At 42.9% G+C, this 12,161-nt stretch overlaps 1 protein-coding gene across 1 annotated transcript in view; it reads left to right on the top strand.

The window, feature by feature from the left end:
* Window positions 1-12,161, top strand: part of PTPRH (protein tyrosine phosphatase receptor type H) — a 157,262-nt gene extending 145,101 nt beyond the window's left edge. The window contains exons 16-24 of the mRNA XM_088450970.1: window positions 810-851; window positions 2,396-2,483; window positions 3,788-3,878; window positions 4,092-4,165; window positions 4,721-4,855; window positions 5,159-5,281; window positions 5,804-5,964; window positions 8,755-8,890; window positions 11,305-12,161. Of these exons, the coding sequence (XP_088307096.1) occupies window positions 810-851; window positions 2,396-2,483; window positions 3,788-3,878; window positions 4,092-4,165; window positions 4,721-4,855; window positions 5,159-5,281; window positions 5,804-5,964; window positions 8,755-8,890; window positions 11,305-11,472 (1,018 nt within the window). The 3' untranslated portion in view covers window positions 11,473-12,161. The remainder of the gene's footprint in view (window positions 1-809; window positions 852-2,395; window positions 2,484-3,787; window positions 3,879-4,091; window positions 4,166-4,720; window positions 4,856-5,158; window positions 5,282-5,803; window positions 5,965-8,754; window positions 8,891-11,304) is intronic.

The following is a 12,161-nucleotide window of genomic DNA, read 5'->3' as shown; positions in this document are numbered from 1 at the left end:
GTGTATGCTGGGCAGAAGTTTGACCCAGGGAGTCTGTTATAAGCCTTCCACTGGATGATTTGGACCAAAACTTCACATTGGTAACATTGGATCACAGAAGACATACTTATATATATCCAGTATAATTGGTAACTGGAGTTTAGTCCTAAGGATTATGAGCTGAATATACATGTGATCCTATGTGTGGCATTTGCATAGTGTGTCTGAACAGAAAGATATTTATTTTATATCATCTTAAATTGTTTTAATAAATGTGTTCTTTCTTTTTATAACTTATCCATCCAATAATTTGTTGAATACACTCCTTGCGGCGCTGGTTCTCTCCTTAACTCCCGTTGATGTACGCTGGCCAGAACTTTAACCTGGGGACACTGGGCAGAACTTTGACCCGGGGACGCTGGGCAGGACTTTGACCCGGGGAGCCTGTTCTGGGCCTTCCACTAAATGGATTTGGATGAAAACTTCACAGTGGGGTGGCAATTGGTCTGAGATGCCTAATGGAGTAGTTGGGGTCCTGTCCGGATCTCACTGCAGAGTGAGCCGGGCAGAACTTTGACCTAGGGAGCCTGTTCTGGGTCTTCCACTGGATGGATTTGGACAACATCACATAATCAAATTTAATAGCTTGAAGATTTAAACCCGGGCAATGCCGGTTACTTCACCTAGTTATGAATTATGCACATGCCTACATGTCTGAATCGCTAAAACATTTCATTGCTCTATTTTTTAAGGACAAAAGATCTGACTGACAATTATGCACATGCCTACATGTCTGAATCGCTAAAACATTTCATTGCTTTATTTTTCAGGACAAAAGATCTGACTGACAACCGAAGACCCAGTAGAAGAAAGTAAGAAGATCCTCACAAATGATGTAGTTTATTCTCAAATACACAAAGCATATTCTTCTGTCATTACAGTCAGACACAATAGTGACTATTTAGGGTATTATTTTTGTGTAAAAATGATGTAAGGTATGATATGTAGCATACAACGTGATCTGTGTTTTACTCATCAATTGCCAAGTATAATTACTGTACTCTTATCAAATGCAAATTATGTTTTAAGGGTTTATGTGCTGAACTGTGATCTTTGCTGGCAGGGCTGCCATCAGATAGGGCCGAAACTAGGAGTTTTATCACCCGGGGCAAGTCTGCAATTTGGCGCACCCCCCATTATGCCACATACAGTAATGCCCGTTACCCCAATATGCAATACACAGGAATGCCCATTCTACATAATGCTACATGCAGTAATACCCCTTATACATTATGCCACACAGTAATTCCCCTTATACATTATGCCACATACAGTAATGCCTTTTTATATTGTGCCACACACAGTAATGGCCTTTATATATTCTGCTACACACAGTAATGCCCCTCACACCATTATGACACAGTTGATTATATTTCTTCTTTATCATGGCACACACAGTAATGCCACTTACACAACTATGGCCCCCCCACCCTGCAGCCGCTCACCTGGCCCCCTCCTTCCACAGCAGCCCAGCGGGTGTTGATTTGAAGTTGCACGCCTGCCCCACAACCAGTCGCCCGTAATCTTGAGAGCAACACAGCATCCGCCGCCGTCATTCTATTGTGGCACCATTCACTAAGCCAATCGGTGCTCGCGACCAACGCCACAAATGGCCACATTATAATGATGGTTGAAGGCAGTGTGTCTCTAAGGGCTGCAGGCGGCTGGCTGCATGTGCAGGGGTGCGGCTTCAAATTCACTCCTGCTTCAGCCGGCCCCCCTCGGCTGCACACGCGCCCCTTACATTCTTCGCCCTGGGGCACGTGCCCCCTTAGCCCCCGCCCCCTTGTTGCAACACTGCATCATGAGGTACAGCCAGTACTAATGTATGGTGGCCCCCCTCCCTCTCCCCTCTCAGCACCCCTGGCTATAAGCAACTTCTCCACTGTTCTCTTTAGAAGGCTTGATTCATCTCGCTAAAGGGAGAGTGTGAGGAGCGGCATATGTTATATTGGTTAACAAATCATGAGTGTGTAAGCCAGAAGGATGTTGCTGATTTATATAATAGGCTAGGATGTCGTTTTTCTTTTATTTTTTATCACTATTTTATTTATAAAAATAAATATGTTAAAGGTCAGGGCTGCCAGGAGATCTCTCAGAACCTGATCTCAAGGGATTTGGCCAAGTGTGGGGGGTGTGGCCATGCCCTGCTGTGCATTCTGGGGCCCTCCTTACTTGATGTAGGAGGCGTGGCCACACCATATTGGGAGCATGGCTACATTTCCCCTTGGCACTTTGTAGCTGCCCCTCTCCCAGTACCTTTTTTTGCATGAATCCTTTTTTACTTTCTTTTTTTGTGCTTAATTTTTTGGCTACAGTTAACATTTTCTGCTTCTTTTCTTGTATTGTGGTTTAGATTCCACAGCATACCGACAGAAAAGTTTAGAGAGCACTATGACCGTAACCATGCAGATAGTGACTTTGGATTTGCAGAAGAATACCAGGTATGGCTAGTTTAAAAAACAAACAAAATCACCTTTGGCCGTTCATAATTATCATGCATATTACTGATGCAAGCTGATTATCCCACAGAATAAATATTTATTAAATGCCTAGATATGCAATCAAATGTCACCTGATTGTGGTTGCTGACTCCACATTATGGATCAATTGAGAAAGACAAAAAGATATGAACACATAGATTCTAGCATAAATAAAGGTCACACAAAGTGGGTAAAAAGTTCCATTCTTCCAAAAATAAAAAACAAAATCATACAACAAAGTGATAAATCAAATAAATGAATGCAAATCGATATAAATAAATAAATACCTAGAGCAAAACATTTTTTATATTGGTAAATACATTTCTTAGAGCATCATTGCATGTTCCCGGACTGTTTGTCTCTGAATAGGCTAAACAAACAATAAAGTATGGAGCTTAATCTGGATGCTGGTGGTAAAATATAGCCCATTAAATTAGAAGCAATGTCCCTCAAGCCACAGTGTGAGCTGGAGGACCAATTACAAGGCACAATCAAGACATTGCAGGTAGTGACTGGCAACAAGGCCAGATTACCAATGGGGTGGATGGAGCTACACTCCAGCCCTCCACATAAAAATAGTCCCATTCACATGACAGCATGATGTTGACTTGCCGTCTGCTGTCCACAAGATCAGCCATAAATCATAAGTAGTACAATTGTATTTCTAGTCACCTCACAAAATGAAGCTTTTTTTTTCTTTTACATATTTAGGAAGACATTGGGGCTGATAGTGTAGGGGTGTACACTCCCACATAGCACTGGCCACACCTACACAGTAATGGTCAGGCCTCCTCTGCTTCCCATAATAGGCCTTTAATCATTTTCAGCTCCAGGCCCATGTGGTCCTCAATCCGGCCCTGGTGTCTGGTCCCTTCTAACACACCACCCTCTCTGCCATTATTAAGTTGTAAACTCAATAGACTCTACTGGTTCTGTATTGCAGAAGATGTTGCAAGTTGCAGTTGTTTATCCCGGGGCTTCATCTATGGGGATCATCGTGATCCATTAGCAGCGCTACTAATTGGATACCGCCCCTGTGTGACATTCACCCCTCACTTAGCAGCCAGAGGGGTAACATCCAGAACAGGACACATAGAAGCTTAGTAAGATGGTCCTGTAGCATTATAGTAAAATGTAAAAGAAACTTGTATCTGTGACCGTCCCACTCTCTCTGTCAGACTGACCTGTAAGCTGTGATTTCCAGTATGTGATTGTGATCATTGTTATCTGTCATGGCGTGTGACTTTCCTCATGTTCGTCAACAGGAACTCAGCTCTGTTGGAACCACACAGTCAAAAAGAGCAGCTGAGATGCAAGACAATAGATCAAAGAACCGGTTCACCAATGTCCTGCCATGTGAGTAGCCATGAACCTGCCATTCTATTTATGGTAATTATGGGATCGCAAATGCAGCAACACCTCCTGCTGCATTTGCATTACTGCATTTGCATTATTGCATGAGATAGTAAGGGAAATTTATATATACAATATATATAATATATATATAGAAATATAGTAATACTGACTACGTTCTGCTCGCCATAATATGTTTTGTATCCTGTTTTAAAGATGATCATTCTAGAGTTAAACTGACTATCGATGGGATTGCCAGTACTGATTATATCAACGCCAACTACATGCCGGTAAGTACCAACACATAACCTTCTCCATGGTCTTGGTTGCTGAGATACGTACAGGTTGAGTCTCCCATATCCAAAATGTTTGGGACCAGGGATATTTTGGATATTGGCATATTATGTATTTTGGAATATTTGCATACCATCATGAAATGTCTTGGGAGGTGGCAGGGCTTAAGAGAATGGCGCCTGCTCTCCAGTCTGTCAGGGGGGGCTCTGGGTACTCAGAAACCCCCCTGCGTGCGCTAGTGCTGTGGCTCAGCTGGAAAGACACAGGTTATCTAACCTACATTGACCTGTTGGTCTTTATGTTCCATGAATGCTCTATGCTACATGATTATTTTACATTCTATCATTGTTTTCTATGTGTTATACTTTTATAGCACTGCAAGTAAACTCAACTACCAGCTGATTATGCAAAAACCTTTTTTCTGAAACCGTACCTTTGGTCTAGGGGACCTGTTACTCCCTTGTGCTTGTTTATGAGTCTGAATCATTAAGATTTTGTTTATTCTTCTTTCACCCCAATATAATTTCATAAATGTGCTCTTTGACTTGCAGGGTTACAATTCTACCAAAGAATTTATAGCCAGCCAGGGTCCTTTACCAAACACCACTGCAGACTTCTGGAGGATGATCTGGGAGCATCATGTCAACACCATTGTAATGCTGACAAACTGCATGGAAAGTGGTCGGGTAGGTATCCCCCCATTCTACATTTGATTACTATCCCACATGGGTATGTTCAGTTGTTATTTGTTATGTTTTATTAAGCAGTTTTTGGTTCTTCTCCACTGTTGCATTGAGATAAAGTGAGAGTCAGGGGTGGAATGGAGGAGGTTCAGCACCCCAACGCTAGACAAAGGGTCGATTTGTAATTAGAGGGGATGTCCCAGGGTGGACTTGGCTAAGGATTGAATCGCATACCGTACCTTCCAATTACTATTTCCTGCATTGATGTAAAACAGTTCTCAGTATTTTGTGTCTCTCCTTGGCTAGGCAAAATGTGAACATTACTGGCCCCTGGATTACACTCCTTGCACCTATGAAGACATTACTGTCGCTGTCACATCAGAAACTATCCTATCTGAATGGACTATACGAGACTTCTCTGTCAAACATGTACGTGATTGCAGAATTTTGTATTATTGCTGCATATTTTTTCATTTATCTATTAGCCTCTGTCTCATTGTTGGTTTCAAACTTGTTTGCGGTATGATTGTAATTTCGGGACTAATTCCAGTTAGTGGCTCGCATATACACAAAATGTTGCCTGATAAAGACTAAAGGTCACAATTATAGTATTTTTAACTTTTATTAATTTAAAAAGAGCATTATTGTGGTCAAAGTGAAGGTTTGAGGTTTTCCGTTTGCATGGAAAACCAGGAAAAAATATACAGTGTAGTCATTTAAACATATTCAAAAGGGCTTGGACATTGTCAAATGTGTTCACCTAGCTGGAGTTTTGATAACATTAGTTAGTCCGTTTAATGTTCAGAGCCGATTCAGCAAACCAGTTTCAGAAATACTTTAAAACTATCATCGCTACTAGAGTATGTCATATTACTGTCCCTTTTAATGAATGTCATTTCTTATTACAGCAGTTTAATGGGACAAAATGCAATTATATTTTTGTACTTCCAGGCTAAACAACAGGGAATAAAATATGTGCGTCACTTTCATTTTACCGCATGGCCTGACCACGGGGTCCCAGACTCCACCTCATCCATCATCGAGTTCCGTAATCTTGTCCGAGAGCACATGGACCAGCGAAAGAGCAATGGGCCATCAATTGTACACTGCAGGTGAGAGATGAGTTGGACATTAGAGTGTAATACAGGCCTCGACAATTTTTTGTAAAATCTAGGAGCCGGCTTATAAGTTTAGGAGCAAGACCATCGCCTGTGACCAAAATATATGAACACCTGTATGGAGCACCACACCGGTATGCGGTCAGGAAGCCGGTGGTCGAAATGCCGACTGCCGGCTTCCCGACTGTCAAATCCGGGAATGGTACTAATGATAGGTGTCAAAATCCAGACGTCTATCATTATCCACCCTCTGAAATCCGAAAAAGAAGGTAAGCCGGGCGTCGGGAGCGGACAGCCGCGTGGGGGGGAGGGTTAGGTTTAGGGGCTCCCGGGGAGGCTTAAGGTTAGGCACACACCAAGGTGGGTTAGGCTAGGGGAAGGGGGGTTATGGTTAGGCACCCCAGGGGGGAGGTCAGGGCTAGGCACCCTCCCGGGAGGGTGAGGTTTAGGGTGCTGGGAGGAGGGGTTAGGTTTAGGCACCCCTGGAGGCAGTTTAGGGTTTGGCACTAGGGGGGAAGGTTAGGGTTAGGCAACCCTAAGGGAGGGTTAGAGTTGGGGGGGGGAGGGTTATCGATAGTTAAAATACTTACCCTGTCGGGATCTTCAGTCTTCTGCCTTCCGGCGTCGGTATTACATCCGCCGGGCTTATGTCCGGTGGTATGTCATGCCGATAGCCACCACACTTGCCCTTGAATGCCCCTCAACTTCCCACATGACATCAGACCACCACACATGCCTGTTCAATGGTCATCAGATTATGCCACAAGTCTGAACCTGCTCCCAATTCAAAATGTCACTCCGTAGGGCCCTAAATCCATATTATGCCACACCGTAGGGCCTTAAATCCATATTATGCCACACCATAGGGACTCACATCCATATTATGCCACACCATAGGGCTTCAAATCCATATTATGCCACATTGTAGGGCCCCAATACATATGCCACACCGTAGGGCCCCAAATCCACATTATGCCCCACTGTAGGGCCCAAGTTCCTGTTATGCCACACAGTATGCCAGATAGTAGGAATCAAATCCATATTATGCCACATTGTAGGGCCCAAATCCATATTATGCCACACTGTAGGGTCCCAATACATATTATGCCACACCGTAGGGCCCCAAATCCACATTATGCCACACAGTAGGGCCCAAATTCATATTAAGCCAGACAGTAGGAATCAAATCCATATTATGCCAAACTGTAGGTCCCCAAGTTCGTATTATGCCATACAGTATGGTCAAAATTCATAGTATGCCATACAGTAGGGCTCAAATTCATATTAAGCCACACAGGATGCTCCAAATTCATATAATGCCACACAGTACGAACCAAATTCTTTTTATGCAACACCATAGGGCCTCAAATCCATATTATGCCACACTGTAGGGCCCCAAATCCATATTATGCCACACTGTAGGGCCCAAGTTCATATTATGCTACACAGTATGCAAAAGAGCACCAAATTTGGGGTACATGAAAATGGGTACTAGCATATCTTTATGTCCCTAAAGTAAGTTTTTAAAAATTCTGCAACTATGCACCTGCCGCTAATAGCCTATTCTAGAATACCCCTGCCGCATACTTGCAGAACAGCCCTGAACCTATTTTTTTTTTTGACACAGTTATTTTTAAAATGTCATTCCCAGGGGTGCAGGCTATTTTTTTTTAAGCCTGCACCCCTAAACACCAATTCTGCACTTTTTTTCGCCACCTATTCAGTGGCGAAAAGTTATCCCCGTTTTTTTTCAAAGACTTTTCGAACCTGTGAAAAGTCTTTCAAATTGAATACAGTGTAAAACCAAAACCTCCGAAAATGACGTCATTGGTGCGAAAACATCACAAAAACGAAGTTTTCGTTCCATATTGAATACCCCTATTAGTGTGTTATTAGGGGGCGTAAAACATTTACAGAATAAGGGAAGGGCTGGTATGCAGCTTTGAACTAGGCACCTGACAGTATATTGATGGTAAAAGTCCTTTAGGTGGTTTGATTGTGAAGCTAAATATTATTTTTGCCTATTTAGCAAGGTTTGTTTTAGAAAATGATGTAGAAAGTGCAGTTTCTTCATGAATTGTTGCTATGTACTAATAGCTTAATGCAGGTGATTTCACAAAATCTCTAACAGAGTGCTAATTAGCGCTGCAGATCGCAGTCCCCATTATTATCAATAAGGACTATGGTCTGACCGCTATGTACCAAACTCCGAAAAGCTAAACTTTTCAGAGTTTAGCCCCGTTAGTTTACACCCTCTTCAGATGTGTAAACCGCTTTATGCCTATGGAGGCTTACAGGCAGGAGAGCAATCTTCCGATCACTCTCCCGCAGCCTCCAGCCGGCGGCATAGACTGACACTTTGCTCAGATTCCACAGGAAGAGTCATTCACAAATGTGAGAGATTCCTCCAAAATGTCGGGTAAGTAACTCGCAGGGACAGCGGCTATCGCTGTGCTGCCCGGTGCTGGGCGCGACGTCATGATGTCATACGCTCAGGGCGGGACTGGCATGGACGCATTGCCACCCTGCATGTATCAGTAGGCATTGAGTCACATGCAACTGTCAGGGGATTTTTGGCTCAGTCACGTGATACTGGGACAGAATCGTCTGTGTGAGAGCTGAACCAGCTCCATAAAAATGCAGACAATAGATTCACTAACCACCATTGCTTCATGAATTTTAGGTATGAAGTGTCTGTTATGTCGATGACTCCTAATGAATTAATAGGCATTACTATGCATATTGCTGCATATATATACTTTAACCTCTGTCTGTCCCCTGCAGTGCGGGAGTGGGGCGGACGGGAACTCTTATCGCATTGGATTACCTGATCCAGCAGATGGAGAAGGAGCACCGTATAGGAACTTATTGTTTTGTAGAGAAGATGAGAATGAATCGAACGTTAATGGTACAGACAGAGGTAAGAATAGTCTGTGAATATATCATTATGTGTGGGCTGATTTTACTTACAATAGCTTAGTTTGTACACATTATATTAGATATTTAAAGTCCATTAAAGTCCAGTTTGCTTTACTTGCTCAGTAAGCTGCATCCACAGGTTGCCTCCAGCGGCATTTACATTAAATCTCCAGGCTGTGAGCTGTGGATCGTTACCTGTGTACAGGTGCTGGCAGGGGTGACTCTGTCCCTGTAATGTAGTTTATTACTTGGGGGAAAAGTATTTATTGCAGAATTAAAGCAATTGGGTGGGGTTTTTATAAAAGCTGTACGTAGCTAACAGTAGTATGTATTGTAATGTATTGCAATAATATGTTTATTTGTCCACAGTACTCTCTGACTTTCTAATAGCAAGAAAAGGCATAATTCTAATATTATGCTGATTTATTTCAATCATCTAGTTTAAGGACAGCGGTAAAGTATATGCCCCTGTATCATGATCCCCTCCTCCTTGGAAGGTCCATGAGGTCATTGTGGGGAAAGTGGATGTGACGGCGACCTACTGCATTGCCCAGGCGGGGGGACGGGTGTGACTGTGATATACCACACCGGCCACCGAAGCGCTCCATGCTGCCCAGATGGTACCAGCAGCACGTGTGGATGGGATGCAGATGGAGCCGCCTGGATGGAGTAAACGGCACACACGAAACACAGCTAGACTGACTCAGGAACTCGACTGACATGCAGGAGACAGGAACCGGAAATACGAAAAAACTTCTATCACCGGCATGAAGTGATGGACTGGCTGGAATTTAACATGAACAAGGCCCAAACAGAGCAAGTCTCCCATAATGATAGTCCAGTGTGGAGCTGTGACAGACAGGAAAATTAATTAGCAAGCATACACCTGACACTGCACACAGACAGGCAGTAACTAATGCAGTGCTTTAGGCAGGAAGCTGCAGATCCTGACACTGGCATTAAGTCATAGATGTAACTTTGGCAAGCGGCCGCAGCAGTGTACAACTCTGATTCAGACCCATAGTTTCTTGCAGCGGAAGATTTGGTATGGCCATCTCCCCTTATTAATGCCAAGTGGGCAGCATTAGTGTGTCGTTCTGTCGTCCATGGGACAATACAACAAATGTTTGGCCATCTGAATCGGAGTGCGACTGTTGTTGCAACTTTATTGAAGTTTTGTCAAAGAATTCATTACAGACTCTTAAATATTGGTTGTTCATACTACATTGAACCCAGAAGAACAACTACAGTACTGTATCTGTTTATTGAAGAGGACTTTCCAAAACAATTAAAGATGAGCCACCCAGAACAGATTGCCCTTTGAGTTTTAAGCTTGTGTCCATCATTATATCCGCATTAATGACCAGCAGGATGAGAGAAGACCAGAAGATTCATCCGGTATTCGTTACGGTTACCAACAGCAAACAGGTATAAATTATTTGGAAAGCTTCAAAGTTGAATCAACAAATTAATGTAAAGCAAAATCTGTGCAAGTGGATACACCAAAGACCCACACCAACATACAGTAGGCCCGTGTTCAATTAGTTTTGCACCAGCGATAAAGTTTTGCATGCCGGACTTTTCACCGACATCGCGTGTTTTGGAGCAGGAAACTTATCGTGTGTGCCCCTGCTATTCGCCATATTCAATTCCAAACCACATGAAAACAGGACCCGGCGAATGTGAAACAGGTGGAAAGACCTTTCAGAAGTGGGGAAATCAGACACACAGGCAGATAGACTCTGGCCAATACCTTCTCTTACTGAACCTTCGTTCTGCTCCGGGACTTATGAGACCATCACCGCCTGCATTTCTTTTAGTGTCACAATAATTAAGCCTCAGGATGTGGCCTACAGGAAGTGACAGTTGTACAACTTCCTGTTTCTTAGTAGATCACATGTTTGAAACAGCCACAGACATGAAAAGAGCAAGGGGTGGGGGTTGTTAACGTGGGGCTGGCCACCAGGGGTGGATTTAGGAGTCAGGTCACACCTAGGCACAATATTATTGGCTGCTACATTCCCCCCACACCACCCTCGGGCTTCCTACAAAACTCTCCACCCCCTTCTTGTTCTTTTTGTCCTTTAGTGGGCTAAGAACATCCTCATCAGGGCTATGGACTGCAAAGTGCCTGCTCCTGAGACTCCACAGATGCATCATGGGGGATGTAGCTCTTGTTGCAGCCGTGTCTACTGTGTCCAAATAGCTGCAGGTGAATTGGGGCCCTGGAAAGCTCTGACGCAGGTGGTTTGCTGTGCCACCCCCAATTATCTTCACTGTATAATATATGCATTATGATATCTGAGCATTATATTATATATTGGAAGACCAATGGATAATGTCTTTTGAGGTGTATTACTGTATAAGCATATATTTTACAGTATGTGAGTTGACGTGACTCTATTTAATTTCTAGGCACAATATGTATTCCTCAACAAATGTATGTTGGACTTGATCGAACAACCCCCGGAGGAAAATATCTATGAAAATCAGATGGGGAATGAACTTATCTATGAAAATGCCTCAGCTGTTAGAAATTTCCAAAATGAAAAAGTTGAGATGCAAACGATAATTAATCCCTGAAGCTGACAAGTGCAACAAGGACATTAATGACTTTTTGCACGACATCACCTGGACACTTATTTCTGTGCTCTGTGTACTGTGTGCATTAAGCATATGCACTCAGGAGTGATATGCTAAGCATCCAATCGTGCTCAGGTCTTTACATTACATGGCAGCTGATTTCCACTTTTTTCACGCAGGAACGTGTCAGTGCTGCCATTACATACTGTTTCTGAAACAGATCGGTCCTGTTACAGGAAACTATTGACAGAGAGATTCCTAGTTTATCTTTACGAATAATGAAAACACATCGTGAAAATCCACTGAAAAGGACAAGATTGGAAGTTTGATTTTATCATAGTGAAAGGAAAATATTTCTTTTAACGTTTCAATAATATTCATTTTCTTCCAATTGTCTTTCCAGTTGTAGGTGTGCCCATATCAACCAATCAGATTGTAGCTGTTATTTCATAGGCAGTACTAGATAAGTACTAGCTATCATCTGATTGGTCGGTATCGGTAACACCTACACTTGTCCTGTTCAAAGGGTTTGATGACTCTCCCCGACAGTGTGAAAACCCATGAGCTGGCTTATCAATAATTGGCCAGTGCATTCCAGGTACAGAACTATACCACTATAACAACTGTCTTATATATTTAGCTTACAACTCTTTTAAGATCAAACTGTAAAGATCAAAATGCCTAATGAT

Source organism: Taudactylus pleione, unplaced genomic scaffold, assembly GCF_031769625.1.
Source record: "Taudactylus pleione unplaced genomic scaffold, aTauple2 ptg000535l, whole genome shotgun sequence".
Taxonomy (NCBI): domain Eukaryota; kingdom Metazoa; phylum Chordata; class Amphibia; order Anura; family Myobatrachidae; genus Taudactylus; species Taudactylus pleione.
The sequence above is the reverse complement of the archived record's forward strand: the minus strand, read 5'-3'. Positions and strand labels throughout refer to the sequence as shown.